General features: G+C 38.8%; 1 protein-coding gene across 6 annotated transcripts in view; it reads left to right on the top strand.

Annotated features, from left to right (window-relative positions):
* EVI5 (ecotropic viral integration site 5) overlaps window positions 1-11,529 on the top strand; it is a 221,630-nt gene extending 210,101 nt beyond the window's left edge. For all 6 annotated transcript variants that reach the window (XM_068540314.1, XM_068540313.1, XM_068540311.1 and 3 more), the window contains one exon: window positions 7,478-11,529. In XM_068540314.1, the coding sequence (XP_068396415.1) occupies window positions 7,478-7,789 (312 nt within the window). In that variant the 3' untranslated portion in view covers window positions 7,790-11,529. The remainder of the gene's footprint in view (window positions 1-7,477) is intronic.
* The last annotated feature ends 7,688 nt before the right edge of the window (window positions 11,530-19,217 follow it).

Genomic DNA, 19,217 nt, shown 5'->3' with positions numbered 1-19,217 from the left:
TTACTGGAGCTTAACACAATGACCCAGCAATTATATTCAAGAGAAATGAGTGCTTATATTCACCAAAAAACATATTTAAGAATGTTTCTAGCAGCCTTATATGCAGTAGGCTGGAGACAACCCAAAAAGCCTTTAACAGTATAATGGATAGCTAAATTTTGATATATCACATAGTGGAATACAACGTGGCACTGAAAAAGAGTGAACAACTGCTGTACATGCCAGCACAGATGAATCTCACAAACATAATGTTGAGTAACGGGCCAGATACAAATGAGTACATACCATATGTTTCTTTATATTAAGTCTGAGAACAGGCAATACTCTTCTATGGTGATAGATGTCAGAGTAGTGGCTACCTTTGAGGGAATGTAGGGTTATCAGTCAGAGAAGAAGGGATACAAGGGAGCCTCCTGGGGTGCTGGAAGCATTCTGTATCTTGATCCAGATGGTAGTTACATGGGCATATACATAAGTAAAAATTTATCAACCTGTACACTTAAAATCTGTGTGCTTTTTACTGTGTTTTATCTTACTTTTTAAAGAACATGAGCCTAAACATTACCTTGAAACAAGCATACTCTCAAAATTTTCTCAAGCAGTTTTGACATTATAGCATTGTGGTCATAGAAAAATACCACAGAACATCTCATTTTTTTAATTGATAGACTTTATTTTGGGGAACAGTCTTAGGCTTACAGAAAAATTGATCAGAAAGTGCAGAGATACACCCCCTCAATGCCTTTCCACAGTTTCCCCTGTGCACATCTTGTGTTAGTGTCATACATAAGCTAATATATGATATATTATTAACCAAAGTCCTTATTTACTTTAGGATGCACTCTTTGTGTTGTACAATACGTTCTGTGGGTTTTTACAAATGTATGATGACTTGTATCTACCATTACAGTATCATACAGAAGAGTTGCACTGCCAAACAGTCTCTTGTGCTCTACCTATTTATTCTTCCTTCTCTCTCTTTGAACCTCTAGCAACCACTGGTCTACTTACTGTCTCCATCATTTTGCCTTTTCCAAAATGTTATATGGGTGGAATCATACAGTATTTAGCCTTTCAGATTGACTTCTTTGACTTAGCAATTTGCACTTAAGATTCTTCCATGTCACTCCCCCAACCCCAGCACCCCTAGCAGCCTAATATTAAACTGCTTAACAGTTCTTCAGACCTCTCTCTTGCCTCCATACTTTTAGTACACGCTTCATCTCTTTAATGGGACCTTTCCAATGTGTGTGACACCATGCGATACTTTCTAACCAGAAAGAATTACTGGTACAGACTCAGTCATTTGGAGAGAAACCAGGACCCTACTCAAAGATTTGGAAGGGGTCCACTCCTAAGAAAGGTACATTTCGTGTGTGTGTGTGTGTGTGTGTGTGTGTTAAAGCTCCTGAGTTGTTTCCCTAGAGGCCTCTCCTCTAGAGTGTAGACCAAAGACAGGCCTGGAAAATCTTATTTTTAACAAATTTCCAAGATGGTCTTATCAGGGAAGTTTGAAAAATAATGTTTTGGGGAGGATTTGTTTGTTTTTCTGGCTCTAGTTATTTTAAACAGGTTTATTGAGATATAATTTACATATCATAAAGTTCTTCCATTTTAAGTGTAAAATTCAGTAGCTTTTAGTATATTTATAGAGTTGTGTGACCATAACCACAATCTAATTTTGGAATATTTCTATCACCCCAGAAAGAAACCTCATGTCCTTTTTCAGCCATTCCCTTTGTCCTCCCCCCGCTTCCCTAGTCGTAGGCAGCCACTAATCTTTCTGTCTCTGTAGACTTGCCTGTTCTGGACATTTCGTATAAATGGAATCATGAAATATGTCGTCTTTTATATTTGGCTTCTTTGACTCAGCTTAATGTTTTTGAGGTTCATTCATATATCACTACTTCATTCCTTTTTATTGCCAAATAGCATTCAGTTGTATGGAAATAGTGTCTTATTGTGATCATTTTACCTGCGTACATTTATTCAAATGATTGTCTTAGTTTTTTCATTTTCTTGGTGTGGTCTCTTATGTGTAACTCTCCTCTAATACAGTGTAAATCTCCTGTTATGTGTTAATCTTTTCTTTTCAAACAATTTAGGTGTACTACTAATTTCACCTTCTTGAAGAAATCTTTCCTCTGGCCTGCTGGTCTTCTTCAAAGAGGTCTGGCTGCCTGGAGGCCTCCTGCACAGATGTCATCTTGGGAGCTTTTTTTGTTATCCTAGGAATTCCTTTTGCCTCACTTTTGAATTAGACTTCCTTTTTCCTGGATCAAAAACAAAAGGATGTCTTTCTTGGTGTACTTCATTTTGGTGGAGCATATCACCTACCTTTCGATGTGGGGTGGGGGGAGAAAAAGCAATGGAAGATAAACTATAAAAAGGATTTATCTGATTCTGGTTCTCATGGTTGACCCAAAATAGTTTTTTTTTAAGTCCTTTAAGCTTTTAACTCATATTTTAGCCTCACATTTAATTGATAGTTTGTATGGGTATAAAAAAAAATGTTTTAAGGTAATTACAATTTTTAAAAATATAGGTTAGAAATGTTTTTCTCAGAATTTTGAAGGCACTGCTGTAATTGTCTGATACCATTCTGATTCTTAATCTTTTATGTAAAACTTGTTGTTGTTTTGGGCTGGATACTTTGTCTTTTCTTTGTTCCCAGTGTCCTGGAATTTCATTGTGATGTACTGTAGTATAGGTCTACTTTTATCCATTGTCCTGGGCACTTGACAGCTTTTTCAATTTCAAAGCACATGTCTTCCAGGTCAGAGAAATTTATATCTAAGACCCTTTTTTAGAATATCACTTTTTTTTTTTTTTTAACTTGGATGCAGCATCTTCAGAAGGAATGAATGATGCTTTTTTTTTTAAGTTTTCTTCTCCCCAGATAGTCTGTTAACTTCTAGTTTTTTTTTTTCTGGTTTCTCTTAGATGCTTTCCTCAAATGTCTGATAATACTTTACTCTCTACTCAAACTTTAAGACTAAAGAACTTAAGGACTTCCCTGGTGGCGCAGTGGTTAAGAATATGCCTGCCAATGCAGGGTACACGGGTTCGAGCCCTGGCCCAGGAAGATCCCACATGCCGTGGCGCAACTAAGCCCGTGTGCCACAACTACTGAGCCTGTGTTCTAGAGCCCATGGGCCACAACTACTGAGCCCGCATGCCTGGAGCCCATACTCCGCAACAAGAGAAGCCACCGCCATGAGAAGCCCATGCACCACAACAAAGAGTAGCCCCCTCTCGCCACAACTAGAGAAAGCCGGCGCGCAGCAACGAAGACCCAACGCAGCCAAAAATAAATAAAAAGACTAAAGAACTTAAAAATCTGACAGGAAGTTCTGAATGCCTGGGTAGGATTCATTGACTATGACCGTCATTGTAGGATGATCCTGCTGAGATTCTTCTTTGGGGAATCCAAAGATTCCCCAGTGAAGAATCCCTTTACATACAACTCAGAGACTCCTGGTGCCTCTTTTTCCTTGGTGAATCTCAAAAGTACTTCTAGGCACATTCATTGACTTTAAAACCTATGTCTAATTTCACCCAGAAAAAAAAACTTTTCCACGATATGAATGTATTTCACAATTGAAGTTTTTGTCATTGCTGTTCCCAGTGTCACGAAGATATTCCTATAGTCTTTAACCTAAAATTAGAAAGACAGTGGGCCTCAAAAGGGTATGCTCCATCTAGTATGTATGTATACTTTTCAAGACAAAAGGCAGTAGCCTTTGTCAGATTCTTTTTTTTTTTTTTTTTTTTTATAAATTTTATTTACTTATTTATTATTATTATTATTATTATTTTTGGCTTTGTTGGGTCTTCGTTTCTGTGCGAGGGCTTTCTTTAGTTGCGGCGAGCTGGGGCCACTCTTCATCGCGGTGCGCAGGCCTCTCACTGTCATGGCCTTTCGTTGCGGACCACAGGCTCCAGATGCGCAGGCTCAGTAGTTGTGGCTCAATGGCCCAGTTGCTCCGCGGCATGTGGGATCTTCCCAGACCAGGGCTCGAACCCGTGTCCCCTGCATTGGCAGGCAGATTCTCAACCACTGCGCCACCAGGGAAGCCCTGTCAGATTCTTTATCCTGTGATTGACCCAAAAAAGATGTCAAACAAAACCAGACAAAAAAACATTGCCTAAAGAGTGGTCCTTGTCCTAGGATGTACATCAAAATTACTCAGCTTTTTTGAACATATGCATTCGTAGACTCTACCCTTATACCAGAAGAAAGTTTCAGGAAAAGAGGTTTCAACAGACCGCTCCTTGTTTCAACCACTAGATAGTAGAATCGGCCCAGAACAGCTTGGTTGTACTACTGAAAGATGGTGTCCATTTGTGTATACCAGACACAAACAGGCAGATGTTCATAGTTCAGGAGCACTTTTGTCCTGAATAATTGATAGTTGCATTTCAGGTAAATCAACTCCTTTCTGAGTCAGCCCCATTTGGTTTGAACATAGGATCTGCCACAGTGATTCTCTGAATACATCAAAATCTCCTGAGATGCTTGTAAAAAATATGGTTTCTGGGGTTTTACTCTCCAGATTTGGGATCCTTAAATCTGGGGAGCGATTCTACATTTTTAATAGGCATACTTGATTATCCTAATGCTAATGATCAGTGGGCCATGTTTTGAGATATGCTAATCTAAGTTTGCTATTGGTAATATCCCTGAAAGTTTTTCTAGGGGGGTTAGGTTAAGAAGGTTACTTGTCTGCTTTTTGTTGTTGTTTTCTTTCTTTTTTCTTTCTTTCTTTTTTTTTTTGGCCACACCATGCGGCATGCGGGATCCTAGTTCCCCGACCAGGGATCAAACCCGTGCCCCCTGCAGTGGAAGCGCAGCGTCTTAACCACTGGACCGCCAGGGAAGTCTCTGTTGTTGTTTAAACATAATTCGTTCCCAAGAGTCTAGTAATAAGGGTAAGCAGTACAGCTCTTAGATGCAGGCAACCAAGACAGCACTTTAGAGGACCCAGCTCTGGTCCTCTCCCAGCCAAACTCCTTTTCACAGGATGCCCTCCCAGAGGACATCCCCACCTGAAGTCTAACCCCTCTGAGACCATACTCTACGTACTCAGTACCCTGGAATTCCTTGCCCAGATATCTACTTTCAGGGCCTACCACAGGCCTCTTCCCTTTCAGAACCAGTATGCACACTCCTAGGTCCAGGGGATAACTAGGATATAGCTTCAGTTTTACTGTCCCTTACCTTCACATTTTTCTTCTTTTCACCAAAAAATTTCTCTATGCCTTTGCTGTTCTACGTTAGCAGTTCTCAAAGAAGCAATAATTGCATCTCCTTTGACACTGAATAAATGACCCTTCAATCTGTAGTTCACTTTATATAATATTTGAGGTTGATTATTACATTTGATATGAGGCTACAGAGTTTCAATTGCAATAAATTTTGTTAGAGCAAAGAAAAGCTATAGCTTTCCAAACAATTGGGAAGTTGTGGTTCCTCCGCCATACTCCTCCTTTATAGCCAGGAAGAAGGAAGACACGTGCTCTATATTATTTCTTCAAAAAGGGTTTGGGGACAAGAAAAAGGAAGACATTAACTGACTTAATTTTACACTTGGAGCTATAAATCATGTGTTGCAATATGGTGATAGGATGTTGCATCAGAGTGTGGCAGTTGTAGTAATGCAGTGTGTATCAAAACCACGGAGAGGTCTTTGTGGTGCTCTGTGCCCTTTCCCTAAAGATTCAACTCCAAGTTTATATCCCTTCTGCTATGCCAAAGAGGAAGGTTTTACTTAAATTACATTGTACCTCACTATGATGTTCTCTTAGCCTAGGGCACAGGAATTTCTTAATGGCTGAAGGTTTACCTGACGCAGACATCATTGTGTTGAGTCCCAGCATCCCTCTTGTTTCCCATTGTCACATACCAACAGGGAAGTACTAGGGTTTCTTCACTTCTTCCTGGAAGTCTATCAGGAAAGCTAGGAGGTGTTATGGCAAAGCTGTAATGTCTTTACTCTCAGAACCGTTAGTTTTGAAAGTGTATGTAATATTTCCTGAATATTTCACATTTTCTTTATCTCAAGATTCGAAAGATAGTTAGTGACCAGGAATTTGTCCTGGAGGAACAAAATTGCAGGTTGATAGTAATGATAAGGACAAGAGACATGGAGTATATTTTTAGCAAATTCTTGATAGTAAAGGTAGATTTTGATAGTTAATTGTTTTTATTGTTTTGGATTTTTTTTAACTCTTCTACTTTATCATAGGAGAAAATTCATGGTGTATGAGAGAAATTAAACAAGTGATAATATCAAAATTAAATTTTATATTTAAAACATAAACTCTTGAGGAGAAGATGATGTCTTAATTATATGATAGTGGATGTGGTAGTATCTGTGGTGGTGGGTTTGGGAATTTGAGGGAATTTAGGCAAAGAAGTGGCAGATGATGAAAAGAAATCACCCTTAATACTGATAAAACTGGTTTGGGAGAATGTGGTTTTGATGTGTGCAACAATGGGTTTTTCAATACTGAACGCTAGAATTTGTCAGACTTGCCCCCCAGGAATAGGTAGCATTTGATCTGCATAGCTCTTCCCACACAAGGGTATGGCCCTATAAAATTCCAGGGATAGAGAAACAGAACCTGGTTCCCAAAGATGGAAAGAGAGGGAAAAGAGCTAAGCAATATGTGCCATTCCTCTTCCCTACCCCTGGTGAAAGAAGTCACTCCTTCTCCCTGGGCGGAACAGGGAAGAGAAGGCAAAAATGTTATACATCACTGGCCTTCCCTCTACACAGAAGGACATATCAATAGTGGGAAGAAGCATTTCTGGCTTCATTGAGTGATAGTGGTATGGTGGTCTTTAGGATATTATAACAGAATGGAGACTGCTAGCAAATTTTATTGATTTGTAAACCATTATCATCATTCACAAAATTATGGAGACATGCTCTAAGACAGTGTGTGTGATAGTTCAGAGTATTGTCTTTATTAAGTCCATATCTTCTACAGATGTACATGGAAATATTTGCACGTGAACTGATAGGATGGCTGAGATTTACCTCAGAATAATCCAGGAACAAGAGAGGTATATTGTAACAGGATTGTCCATGATGTGTTAGATGTTGAAATTAAGTGATGGGCACATGGAGTTCTTGTTATCTCTAGTATAACAAAGGTTCCGTTTGAATCTAAACTTGGGTATTAGCTATGTGTCCTCGGCAAGCTACACTACCTGAGTCTCTTATTTCCTAATCTCTAAAATGAAGATAATAAAATGAACCACACAGGACTGTTGTGGTGATTCAATTAAAATAAGTTACCTGCTCATTGCGTAACACGTGAGAGTCACTAAAAAATTGGTAGTTACTATTTATATCCATAAATGGAAAAAGATCAGGGTATCTTCTTACTTAAACATGAAATGTTTGCTTTCTTGGAGTGTGTATATTTCCCCAAGTTGAGTATATTAACTTGGATTTTGTTTCAACAGCTCAGTTGCCTAAAAGGCCAGAGGGGCTTCTCCAGCCAACCCCCTTTTGATGGAATCCACATCGTCAACCATTTAATAGGAGATGATGAATCATTCCATTCCTCTGATGAAGAGTTCGTAGGTAATTCCTTACAGGAAAGTGGCATTGGTTTTCCTTTGCACAGAAAATCTGGCCTGATGTCTTTGGACCCCACTGTGGCAGATGGTAGTGAAAGCGAAGCAGAAGACAGCGCACTGAAGACCAGAGAGAGCAGTGAAGTGGCTCAAAAGGAGCGGCCCCCGAGAAGCGGGTCGTACTCAACCACTGTCTGACCATCACTGTGACCTAGACTGTGGATTTTTTTAAGGGATCAGTTATCATGACTGAGGGTTTTTGGAACATATCTGTTTCATATGTGTATATATATAAATATATATATTTTACAATCTTAACTGCCTTTTTATCTTTGCCAAATCTTCACCACTGACTTACCATTGCTATAAAGTAGAGTGGAATACAGTTAATGGGAAAAATAAGGTTCTAGCAGTATTACTAAATATTAATGTTTCTTGTTTAGAAAATGCAATTATATCTATATGTGGGAACCATTTTGAAGTTCAGAGCTGTGGAAAATTGAATTTTCTTCAGACAAAACTGTTCTTGTGCAATATTTTATGCTCAGTGAACAAATTGTATATTTATGTTTATCAGTTTGTTTTCAGGGTGGCTGTCTACACACATTTGACCAAGACATACATCTGATTTATCTTGGTTTTTTTGTGTTTGGGGAATTTTTTTTTTCAACTAAAATTACTGCTTTATTAGTGGGTCATTGAAAATTCCCAAAAGCAAAGCCTTTTTTTCACATAATTTTATAAACACAAATTAATGCTTATCTGTCTTGAGAATTCTAAATTTTGTTTTTAATTTCAGATTTTTATGTGCACATGATGGTTCCGTGTGTTGCCTACCAGTCAGAGTAGTAAGTTAACTACAAATATATTGGGTTTTTGTACATATTTATAAATCTGCACCACACAACATTGAACATTTTATGTGGAGAATGTATCTGTTGCAAGATGACTGCCTTCAGCATTATAAAAGGACCTCTGTAAATAATAGGTTAAAAGAAAATTGAAAATAAAACCAAACACTAATATTTTAATAGCTTTAGAATTTTGCTTAGCATTCAACACTAGCAGATTCATAACTGATGCTTGTTCAAAGACACTGTTGGTGAAATCTTTTAGTTCATGTGTATGTAACAAATTTTTCATGATTAGAGAGGTAATAGCACATATTACTTAGCTAATATTCTGCTTAATATAATTTAATCAATGGACTGAGGTCCACAATATACAGCAATTATATCTGCAAATAATCTATGAACATTATCTTCAGATTCTCTAGTTACTAATCTATAGATAAAGCAAGCCATAAGAATCCTTTCCTACCAATTCTTTATCATCTATAGACATTTTTTCCCTAGAAAACTGAATGCCTGTCATTGGTAAATTAGAGGAAACACCCAAACTACACTTATACTATGGAAAGACTACAAAAATGTGTTGACTGGATGCTTTCTACTCTCATTTTCATCAGCAGCCTATGGGAAAAAAAAATAACCTTCAAGAATAAGAGGAAGGTAGAATTCAGTAAATATGGAGGTACAATTTTGCACAATATGTTGCATGCAGAGAAAAAAAATTACATGACACAATGGAACAGAAGAGACAAAAATAGTTTTCTGTCTAAAACAAGGAGTTAAGCCTTACGGTGCATCGTAGTCAAGGGTTTCCCAGCAAACCCTTTATAGCCATTTTGCTTGAGAAACAAGATTGAAAACATGCCTATTGTCTCCATTGCTCCAGGCTAAATTCTAGTGGTTAAGTAATTTACCTGTGGTCACAAGTTAGTAAGTAATCAGAGCCAAGATTTTAATCCAAATCGCTCTGACACCAAAGCATTTGAAAATGCTCAGCTAATTTCTCAATTCCCTGCTTTTCTGACAGTTAATGTGATTTAAATGTTTGATTTAAATTGTTTCCTGAATATATTATATAGATATATATCTTTATGTATAGATACGCAAGTATCAACACTCATAAGATTTACGCAGCTTATGAACATAGATACTACTCCTAGAATTGTCTGACTGGTGCCTTTGGGATTCTCTTTTGGGGTTCCTTGCTGTCAGTCTAGAGGCTGTTGATGCCCAAGTGAAATGAGATGATTCATGGCCACATGATTGCTTTGACCCCCCACATCAAGAAATCCGAATGATCCAGCCCATGAGCCAGTTCCAGTCAACATCCTGTTTTCACATGACCCACAAGCTAAGAATGATTTTTACATTTTTAAACAGTTGAGGAAAAAATCAAAAGAATAATATTTTGTGTCACATGAAAATCATATGACCTTCAAATTTCAGTGTCAGTAAAGTTTTATTGGCACATACCCATGCTTATTCATTTGCATGTTGTCTGTGGCTGCTTTTGTGCCACAGTAGCAAAGTTGAGTAGCTTAAAATGTCTATTATCTGTCCCTTTAGAGAAAGTTTGCTGACCTTAATTTAGATACTCTAAAATGTAGGTTTACCTCTTCAGTTTGTCTCAAGTAGAAGACTGAACCATTTGCTTTTGCTGTTGAGCTAATGGTTTGGAAACCTAAAATTTCCTGGTGGATCCTATACTTAGAACTATTCAACATGGAGAATGTGCCAGCTATTTTAGATTACAAAGTCTTTGAAGCCATAGACAAATTTGGAAGGGTATCTGTGCCTCTGGAAATGGAGAAAGAAAGGAAAGAATACCAGAATCCTAGCACTGTTCTTTAAAGCATGCATCATTGATTGGCCTTTAGGGTGTGCTTCACTGAGTCAGTGTTATAATTTGACTTTAAAAGTAAGAACATCTTTCTAGAACCATGTTTCAATTCTAAACTTTGAAAGATACTCGTAAAGAATTTCCTAAGTACTGTTTCTGGTTAGGAATTAGTTGTTAAAAGAATCACAGTAAGTAAACCTTACTCTGTTGAGACTCTTGTAATTGGGATAATGAAAAACTAGAAATGACAATCTTCTCATTCAAGATATTTGATTCAAATACTCCTTAGAAGGTTTTAAAATCTTCCTGGCCTTTAGGATGTAATAGAATAACTTACTCCCTTGGGATAGTTACTTTCTGGTGTCATTGCCATCCTGGGTTGAAATGCTGAGAGAGACTACAAGTCACCTGAATAAAATGGAAATTGCATTGAGGTGATGAAACAGAGACCCTAAAGATCAAGAAAATATTTCAACAGCCTTTTAAAAAATTAGTGGTAAATTTTTCTTCCTGGAAAAATAAGTCAAAGGTGTAACTTTACACAATTTCTACCCTTTTTATTGATAGATATTAAGCGTTCAGTGTTTGATGACTAATTGAGACACCAAGTCCTAACTAACTGGTTGGCTATTTGGGGAAGGAAAAAACAACTCTTTCTTAGCTCTGGAATGTAATGCAGCTTGTTACTCTCCAGATAGTGCCTTTGATTGAAAACAAGGTCTAGACCTTTTTAAGTATTTTATTTCTGACATCATAAGAAATGATTTGGTTCCTCATGCTTCTTTATCTTTACATAGTGCACTATAATTTTCAGATTTAAAGTAAAATGAGTGTATGAATTGTGTTTTAGTAAAGCCCTTTTATGACCAGCTTGATTTTTGTGTAAGTACCAGGTGTCAACAGCTAACATTTCATGAAATCAGTGATTTACTTTGTTAAAACAGTGAGCTTTAGCCTGAAAATTATTGCTGCTCTGTCGTTAATGAAACAGTAAGTTTTTAAAATTAATTAATTTTAATTTAATTCATTCTACTGAAATTAAATTTTCTGATTAAAAATGGAGTGAATGCTATTTATAATCCAAGTTTTTACATCACATCCATTGATCTACCTACCCCTTCTTTTCACTCCAAAGAGAGGATAGAATAATGCATTACATATACTATAGAGATGTAAAACTATAATGTATTTCATTTTACTGTTGGAATTTCTTATTGTAACATTGTATGATAACCTGAAATGTTTACTTGTGCCTTTGCTTTAAACAATTAAAGTTTTCCATTTTATAAGAATTTCTGTTTCCTTAAACTATTCAACTTAAAAGGGGATAGGCATCAAAAAAGAAACTGTTTAAAAATGTGTGGCCTGACATCAGATATTCATGAGTGAGGCTTGTGCTCCGTGGGTACAGGGACCATATCCACCTGTTCCACCTATGTGTAACTAGTGCCAAACAGAGAGCCTAGTATATATATTTCAATTTAATGAAAGGCCTAATACCTGGGTTTGTTATTTCCTTCAGCAACATGGTAATTTTTTGAAAATAGTAATGGCAATATTTTCATCTCACATTGTGTTTTAGGTTATTAAGTTAATTATCAACTAATTCAATAAATATATTTAAATATATAATTTGAATATACACAGGTAATTATAAAAAGAAAGTTATGCCTTCTGCATCATCACAATGTTAATAATCATTTAATTCAGAAGCAGTAGTTCATTGTATATAATTGTATTTTATATATACAATTGTATAAAATGTAATTTATAATCCAGGGTTTCCTACCTTGGCACTATTGAGAGTTGGGGCCAAGTTGTTGCAAGTGGCTGTCGTGTACATTGTAGGATGTTTATCAGCATTCCTGAGCTCTACCCACTAATTGCCAGTAGCACCTTCTCTTTCAGTTAGTTGTATCTCCAGCTGCCAAAAGTAGGGAGGACTGAGAATGAAAATCACCCCTGGTTGAGAATCTCTGGTATATATTTAGAAGTGAGTCAAAAAACAAAAAGCCACTAGGACTAAAACTAAAAATATATACATCTATTGAAGATGGATATCAAATTTGTTTCTAGTAGCTGGTGAGAAAAGTAAAACCTGAACCACAATGAAGTGCCTCTTCACACTTATTAGGATGGCTATTAAGACACGCACACACGCATACACACACTAACAAGTGTTGGTAAGGATATGGGAAAATTGGAACCCTTGTCCATAGCTGCAGGGAAAGTAAAATGGTGCAGCCATTGTGGAAAAGTTTTGGCGGTTCCTCAGAAAAGGTAACCATAGACTTACCATATGATCCAGCGATGCCACTTCTAGATATATACTCAAAAGAAAACAGGGACTCAAACAGATATTTGTGCAACAATGTTCATAATAGCATTATTCACAATAGCCAGAAGGTGGAAACAACAAATGACCATCAACAGATGAATGGGTAAATAAAATGTGGTATGTACATACAATGGAATATTATTCAACTATAAAAAGAAGTGAAAATTTTTTTTTTGGCCACGCCATGCGGCTTGCGGGACCTTAGTTCCACCATCAGGGACTGAACCTGGGCCCCAGCAGTGAAAGCACTGAGTCCTAACCACTGGACTGCCAGGGAATTCCCCGGAATGAAATTCTGATACATGCTACAACATGGATGAACCTTGAAAAATGCTAAGTGAAATACGCCAGACACATAGTGTGTTTCCACTGATTTGAAGTACCTAGAATAGCAAATTTATAGACAGATATATCAACACAAGTATTTCTGTACTTTTAACAGGTCTAACACGTAGACATTAACCATGGGATAGGGGTGTGGGAGAAAGGGAAGTTATTGTTTAATGGATACAGAGCTTATGTTTGGGATGATGAAAAAGTTCTGGAAATGGATAGTGGTGATGGTTGCAGAACACTGCATGGATTTAATGCCGCCAAATTGTACGCTTAAAAATGGTTGAAATAGGGACTTCGGTGGTCCAGTGGTTAAGAATCTGCCTTCCAATGCAGGGGACGCAGGTTCAATCCCTGGTCAGGGAACTAAGATCCCACGTGCCTCAGGGCAAGTAAGCCCTTGCACCGCAACTAGAGAGAAGCCGTGTGCTGCAACAAAGAGCCTGAGCGCTGCAACGAAAGATTCCAAGTGCCCCAACTAAGACCTGACAAAGCCAAGTAAATAAATAAATAAATTTTCTTTAAATGGTTGAAACAGTTTTTAAAAAATAGGCATGTTGAGAACTTAGAGTCAGCTTATAAATTAAATATGTTCAAGTAAAGATACATAGAAGGAAAAAAACCTAATACCTGAAGACTTAACAAAATTTGCGGTGTCCATGAAATAGAAAGGTTTTTTTAGGTGTAGAATTCTGGCACTAGACTGGGACTCGAGCTTTGTGTTGTTGAAACCTGGACAAATCACAGAAATTTATGGCTTCCTTGCTGCTGCTAGTACACCAGACTCCCGGGGCCTTGCCCTTCCTGGAATGGGCTTCTGCCACATTCCCACAAGACTAGCTCCCTAACTACTCCTCTTCTCTGCTCAAGTGTCACCTGCGCAGGAGGCCTTTCCTGACCCTTTTTCAAAAGCCCCTTCCCAGCTTTATCTTTCTCCATTGCATTGATAACTGTCTATGCATTTTACATCATCATTTGTTTTTGTCTGCCCACACTAGAATGCAAGCTTTATGATTTTTGTCTCTCTCCCCAGTATTCAGGACAGTATCTTGGCTCACAATAAATGTTTGTTGAATGAGTGAATGAATAGTGGAATAAATCACTGTACCTCAGTTTATTCACTATTAAAATGGGATAAACAACATCTGTGAAATATGAATGTCAGTGGAAAACCCAGTGGGATCTCCGTGCAGCCAGCCTGACTCCAGAGTCCTCTAATTACTGAATACTGCTTTGGCGGAAGACACCCACCAAGCACTGTTGAGGAGGCAAAGATGAACCAGGCCAACTCCTGTCCTCACACGTGGAATGAGAGATACAAAGGTACAGATACAGTGCCGTCAGAATTCAGAGATCACATCCAACTGGGGGGGAAGGGCCTCCTTCGTACTGCTTCCTGCTCCCTGCCCATCCAAAAGCCCCACGCTGCACCAGGGCAGGGCCCGTGATCCCTGCAACAACTGTTCTGTAAGTCCCATTGTCTCCTACCCAATGACTGGCTCTTACCTAGGTGCTAATGTCTCCTGATCTGGGTGTATGGCTTCATCTCTTCTGCACTCTAGATTTTACAAAGGGTGTCTAGAAATGAAGCATCATAAACCAGCGTGTGGGATTTCAGGCCCAGAGAATCTTTTTGTATCCTGAGATGACTCTAACAAAGTAGCTACTACTGTGTCCACAGCCCCCCCCGTTGTCACCCAGGGCTGGCCACTTTTTCAGAGACTGCAAGGGATCTTCTGAGGCTGTCCTCGTTAACAGGAGAGAGCAGGGCAGGTGGAAAGAAACTGGTTGACTTTCAAGATGTTGTTTCTCTGATTTTTTTTTTAAAGGAAATGCATACTGTACACATGAGAGACTCCAAGGCTGAGAGATGCCGTGGCAGTTGAGATGCACCTGGGAGCGCCTAACTGTTCCCTGCCTCTGCCGCAGAGGGTGGGACAGGCAGCCACTGCACAGAGCCCTCCACAGCAGACGGACCAGGGCAGCCCATCAAGTCATAGCACCTGGTCTCCTCCCCTACCAAGGACTCTTCTTTCTCTCCAGGCGAAGGCTTTCCTGGTCTCTTGTATCATCTTTGTCACTCCCACCCAGGTCTGGAGTAGGGACCCCTCCTTGGTGTTTGCTGTGCTTCAGTCTTCAAGGCACAACTGTGTGGACCTGCCTAACCCCAACCAGGCTGATTCTTCCCCGTGGGTAGAAGAGACGACAGCTATTCCCCACAGCCCTGCATTGTCTCTTCTATTTTGCATGTCTCGAAGCCCAGCTTCTACCCTCGTGCCCTTCACTGGAGCTCAGGATTGGGCCAACTACTCTCCATTTACAAAGAGAGTTTTAAAACCTTTGATGCATGAATAAATGTTTGTCTCTGCAGCCTTCTCTCTACAGATGAGCTTCTGGTCAGGCTTAAGCTGCTCAGCTTAAAGGAGTCTCTGAGCCATTTCCCTCTCCCCTGCCTCATCAGCCCACTGAGCTGCTGCCAGAACTGCAAAAGCAATCTGCCAGGTGAGGAGGTGGAATCCCCAACAGTGAGGAGTCGTGGTGTTCAGCATAAATTTATAAAGAAAAGTGTCAGGCATTTCCCCCCAGTTAACTTAGTTCAAAAGCTAAGGCCAGGTCCAGCTCTGCCCTATTCTGGCGAACTGCCTTCCAGCTGTGCTCTGTAGAGGGATGTCCCTGGCAGGCAGCTCCCCAGGCCAGTGCTGGGATTTGAGTAATCACAAGCCCAAGTCGGGTGTGTGGGAAGGTGTGTTGTTTGGTCTGGCTCACAGCCCTTGACACTCTGTAGCTATTTTAAACAAATCCCACAGCCTTTCATTTGCTTCACTAATTTCTCTAAAATAGAATTGTTTATTTGTGGGTCAAAATTGGAGAAGCTTCTTATTCATCACCAAACTGCTCTTTGATGAGACTGGAGACAACACAAGGCCCAGAGCCCAGAAGGGCTTGGCACGTAGTAAGTGCTCAGTCAACGTTAGCTAACAGCGAGATCGTGCGTGGCATCTCTGAATCCCCAGAACCAGTACAGGCCACTCAGTTAGTATTCATGGATTTGAATGTTCCTTCTCCTGCCCTGACTTCTCATCTGCACTCCAGTTCTCTACTTACACTATCTACATGGTATTTCCACATAAATATGTTTGAGGTGATGGGCCAACACTCTCTATTTCCTAATTTCTGCCCATAGTGGTACTTATACTACTTGTTGTTATTAACACATACCTTAGAATCTCATGGCTTACAACATCGTGTCTCACTCCTGCTACACGTCCATCAAAAGTTGGCTGCTGCTCTGCTCTACATCGTTTTTACTCTGGGAACCAGGCTGATGAAGCCACTTCTATTCTTTTTTTTTAATAAATTTATTTATTTTATTTATTTTATTTTTAGTTGTGTTGGGTCTTCATTGCCGTGCGTGGGCTTTCTCTAGTTGCAGCGAGCTGGAGCCACTCTTCATTGCGGTGTGCGGGCTTCTCGTTGTGGACCACGGGCTCTAGGCACGGGCTTTAGGCACGGGCTTCAGTAGTTGTGGCACACGGGCTCAGTAATTGTGACTCACGGGCTCTAGAGCGCAGGCTCAGTAGTTGCGGTGCACGGGCTTAGCTGCTCTGCAGCATGTGGGATCTTCCCGGACCAGGGCTCGAACCCGTGTGCCCTGCATTGGCAGGCGGATTCTTAACCACTGCACCACCAGGGAAGCCCACCACTTCTATTTTGAACATTGCCATACTGTTTTAAGTGTTTGCAGTATTTTACAATCCCACCAACAATGTATGGGCGTTCCAATTTCTCCACATCCTCAACACTTACTATTGTCTGTCCTTTTTATTTTAGGCATCCTAGTTGGGTGTGGAGTGGTATCTAACTGTGGTTTTGATTTGCTTTTCCCTAATGATTAGTGATATTGAGCATCTTTTCATGTGCTTATTGACCCTTTATATATTTTCTTTGGAAGTGTCTATTTAAATCCCTTGTCCATTTTTTAATTGGGTTGTTAGTTTTTTTTAATTGTTGAATTAGTAAGAATACTTTGTATATTCTGCATACCAGTCCCTTAGCAGATATATGGTTTACAAATATTTTTTCCTATTCCATGAGCTGTCTTTTCACTTTCTTAATGGTATCCTTTGAAGCACAAAAGTGTTTAATTTTGATGAAGTCAATTTTGTCTATTTTTTCTTTTGTTGCTTGTGCTTTTGGTGTCATATTTAAGAAATTATTGCCTAATTCAAGGTCACTATGATTTATAGTTTTATATAAAGGAGTTTTATAGTTTTAGCTCTTACATTTAGGTTGATGATCCATTTTGAATATGGTGTGAGGTAGGGGTGAATACTATTTTTTTTTAAATAAATCTTTTATTTTGGAATAATTTTAGATTTGCAGTACAGTTGCAAAGATAGTGCAGTTCCCATATACCTTTCACCCAGCTTCCCCTAATGTCTAACATAACTATAGTACATTTGTCAAAATAAGACATTTTAAATGGTACAATAGGTTTAACTAAACTACAGACTTTATTCGGATCCCACCAGTTTTTCCACTTATGTACTTAATGTACTTTTTTTCTATTCCAGGATCTAATCCAGGATAAAGCATTGCATTTAGCTAAGTACTTTTTATATATTAAGTAATTTAATCCTCACAACAATATAATTATCTTCACATTACAGAGGAAATAAAGGCATAAAGAGCTTAAGTAACTTACCCAGGGTCATATTGCTAGTAAGTGATGGAATTTTTCTCATCTTTATCATCAATCCAAAATTCTAGGTAAATTACACTACATCCTTCAGTCACCTCCCAAGGAAGGTGCATGGGAGTTAAATGTTGTGAGATGTCGCTAGTCTGAAAATGTTTTTATTCTTTTTTATTCTATTTGATTGATAGTTTGGGCAATATGATAGAGACTGCCTGATGTCCCCCAGTATCTTGGGGTTCTGAAATTTCACAATGATATCCTATGATATAGGGCCTTTTTTCTTTCATTGTGTTGGGCCCTCACTGGATCCTTTCAATAAGTAGACTTATGTCCTTTAGATTTGGAAACATTGTTCTGATCTCTGTGATAATTTCCTTTCTATTCTATCAGTGGGATGGTGGGACCCCTGGATTGCTCCTCTTATTTTTCTGTCTTTTTCTCTCCTGTTTTCCTTATTTGTTTATTTAGTTAGTTAGTTAGTTATCAAACTTGGGAATATATATACACATTGTCATGTAACCTGATTTTTTTTTAAAGGCAACTTCTACTTGGTTTTCAGAGCTTCTCTTGTGTCTGCTGTTTTTGGTTTCTTTTTTTTTTTAATTTATTTATTTATGGCTGTGTTGGGTCTTCGTTTCTGTGCGAGGGCTTTCTCTAGTTGCGCCAAGTGGGGACCACTCTTCATCGCGGTGCGCGGGCCTCTCATTATCGCGGCCTCTCTTGTTGCGGAGCACAGGCTCCAGACGCGCAGGCTCAGTAATTGTGGCTCAAGGGCCTAGTTGCTCCGCGGCATGTGGGATCTTCCCAGACCAGGAGCTCGAACCCGTATCCCCTGCATTGGCAGGCAGATTCTCAACCACTGCACCACCAGGGAAGCCCTGATTTTTTAAACTTACCTTTTCCTACGTATTTTAATGGCTGTACATCACATGAACATTCTTTAATTTATTTGACCAATGTTCTGTTATTGGGCATGTGTTCCCTATTATTGCCATGAAACTGCTTAAAATAAGTTGTAACACATCTTTGATTCGTTATGATGTACTACCAAAAGTGGAATTCCTACATCAGGGAGTATGTATATTTTAAATATGTTTTTCTGACACATATTGCCAATTTATCCTCTACAAATTAACATTCTCATTAGTACTATAAAAGAATATTCATTTTCCTTATAGAGCGTATTTTTAGGAACAGGCTAATTTAAACTGAAGACGTATATTCTTTGTAAATGGAAACATGGTATTGAACACATTTGGGGGAAATTTTCCTCTCTAATCTGAGAGATTGCTTCATATGTTGTAGTTATAACATATATTATTATTATGCTGCTAACCACCCTTAGAACGAATACTCTGGATTACATGTAAAATTTTCTCTTCTCTGGCTTAACTAAGAGCATCCTTGTCATAGAGCCATAATACCTAGGAATTAGATTAGGGTGGTCGGTGCACTGACAAGAGTAAGGTGGCTGAGAGCTTTCAAACACCTGGTGATTTATCATTAGGTGAATTTTACATAAACCGCTTTGGATGTAGAAAACTCATAACCAGTTTTCCTGAAAA

The sequence above is a fragment of the Eschrichtius robustus genome, chromosome 3 (assembly GCF_028021215.1).
Source record: "Eschrichtius robustus isolate mEscRob2 chromosome 3, mEscRob2.pri, whole genome shotgun sequence".
In the NCBI taxonomy this organism is placed as follows: Eukaryota; Metazoa; Chordata; class Mammalia; order Artiodactyla; family Eschrichtiidae; genus Eschrichtius; species Eschrichtius robustus.
This window is presented reverse-complemented; position numbering and strand designations above follow the sequence as displayed.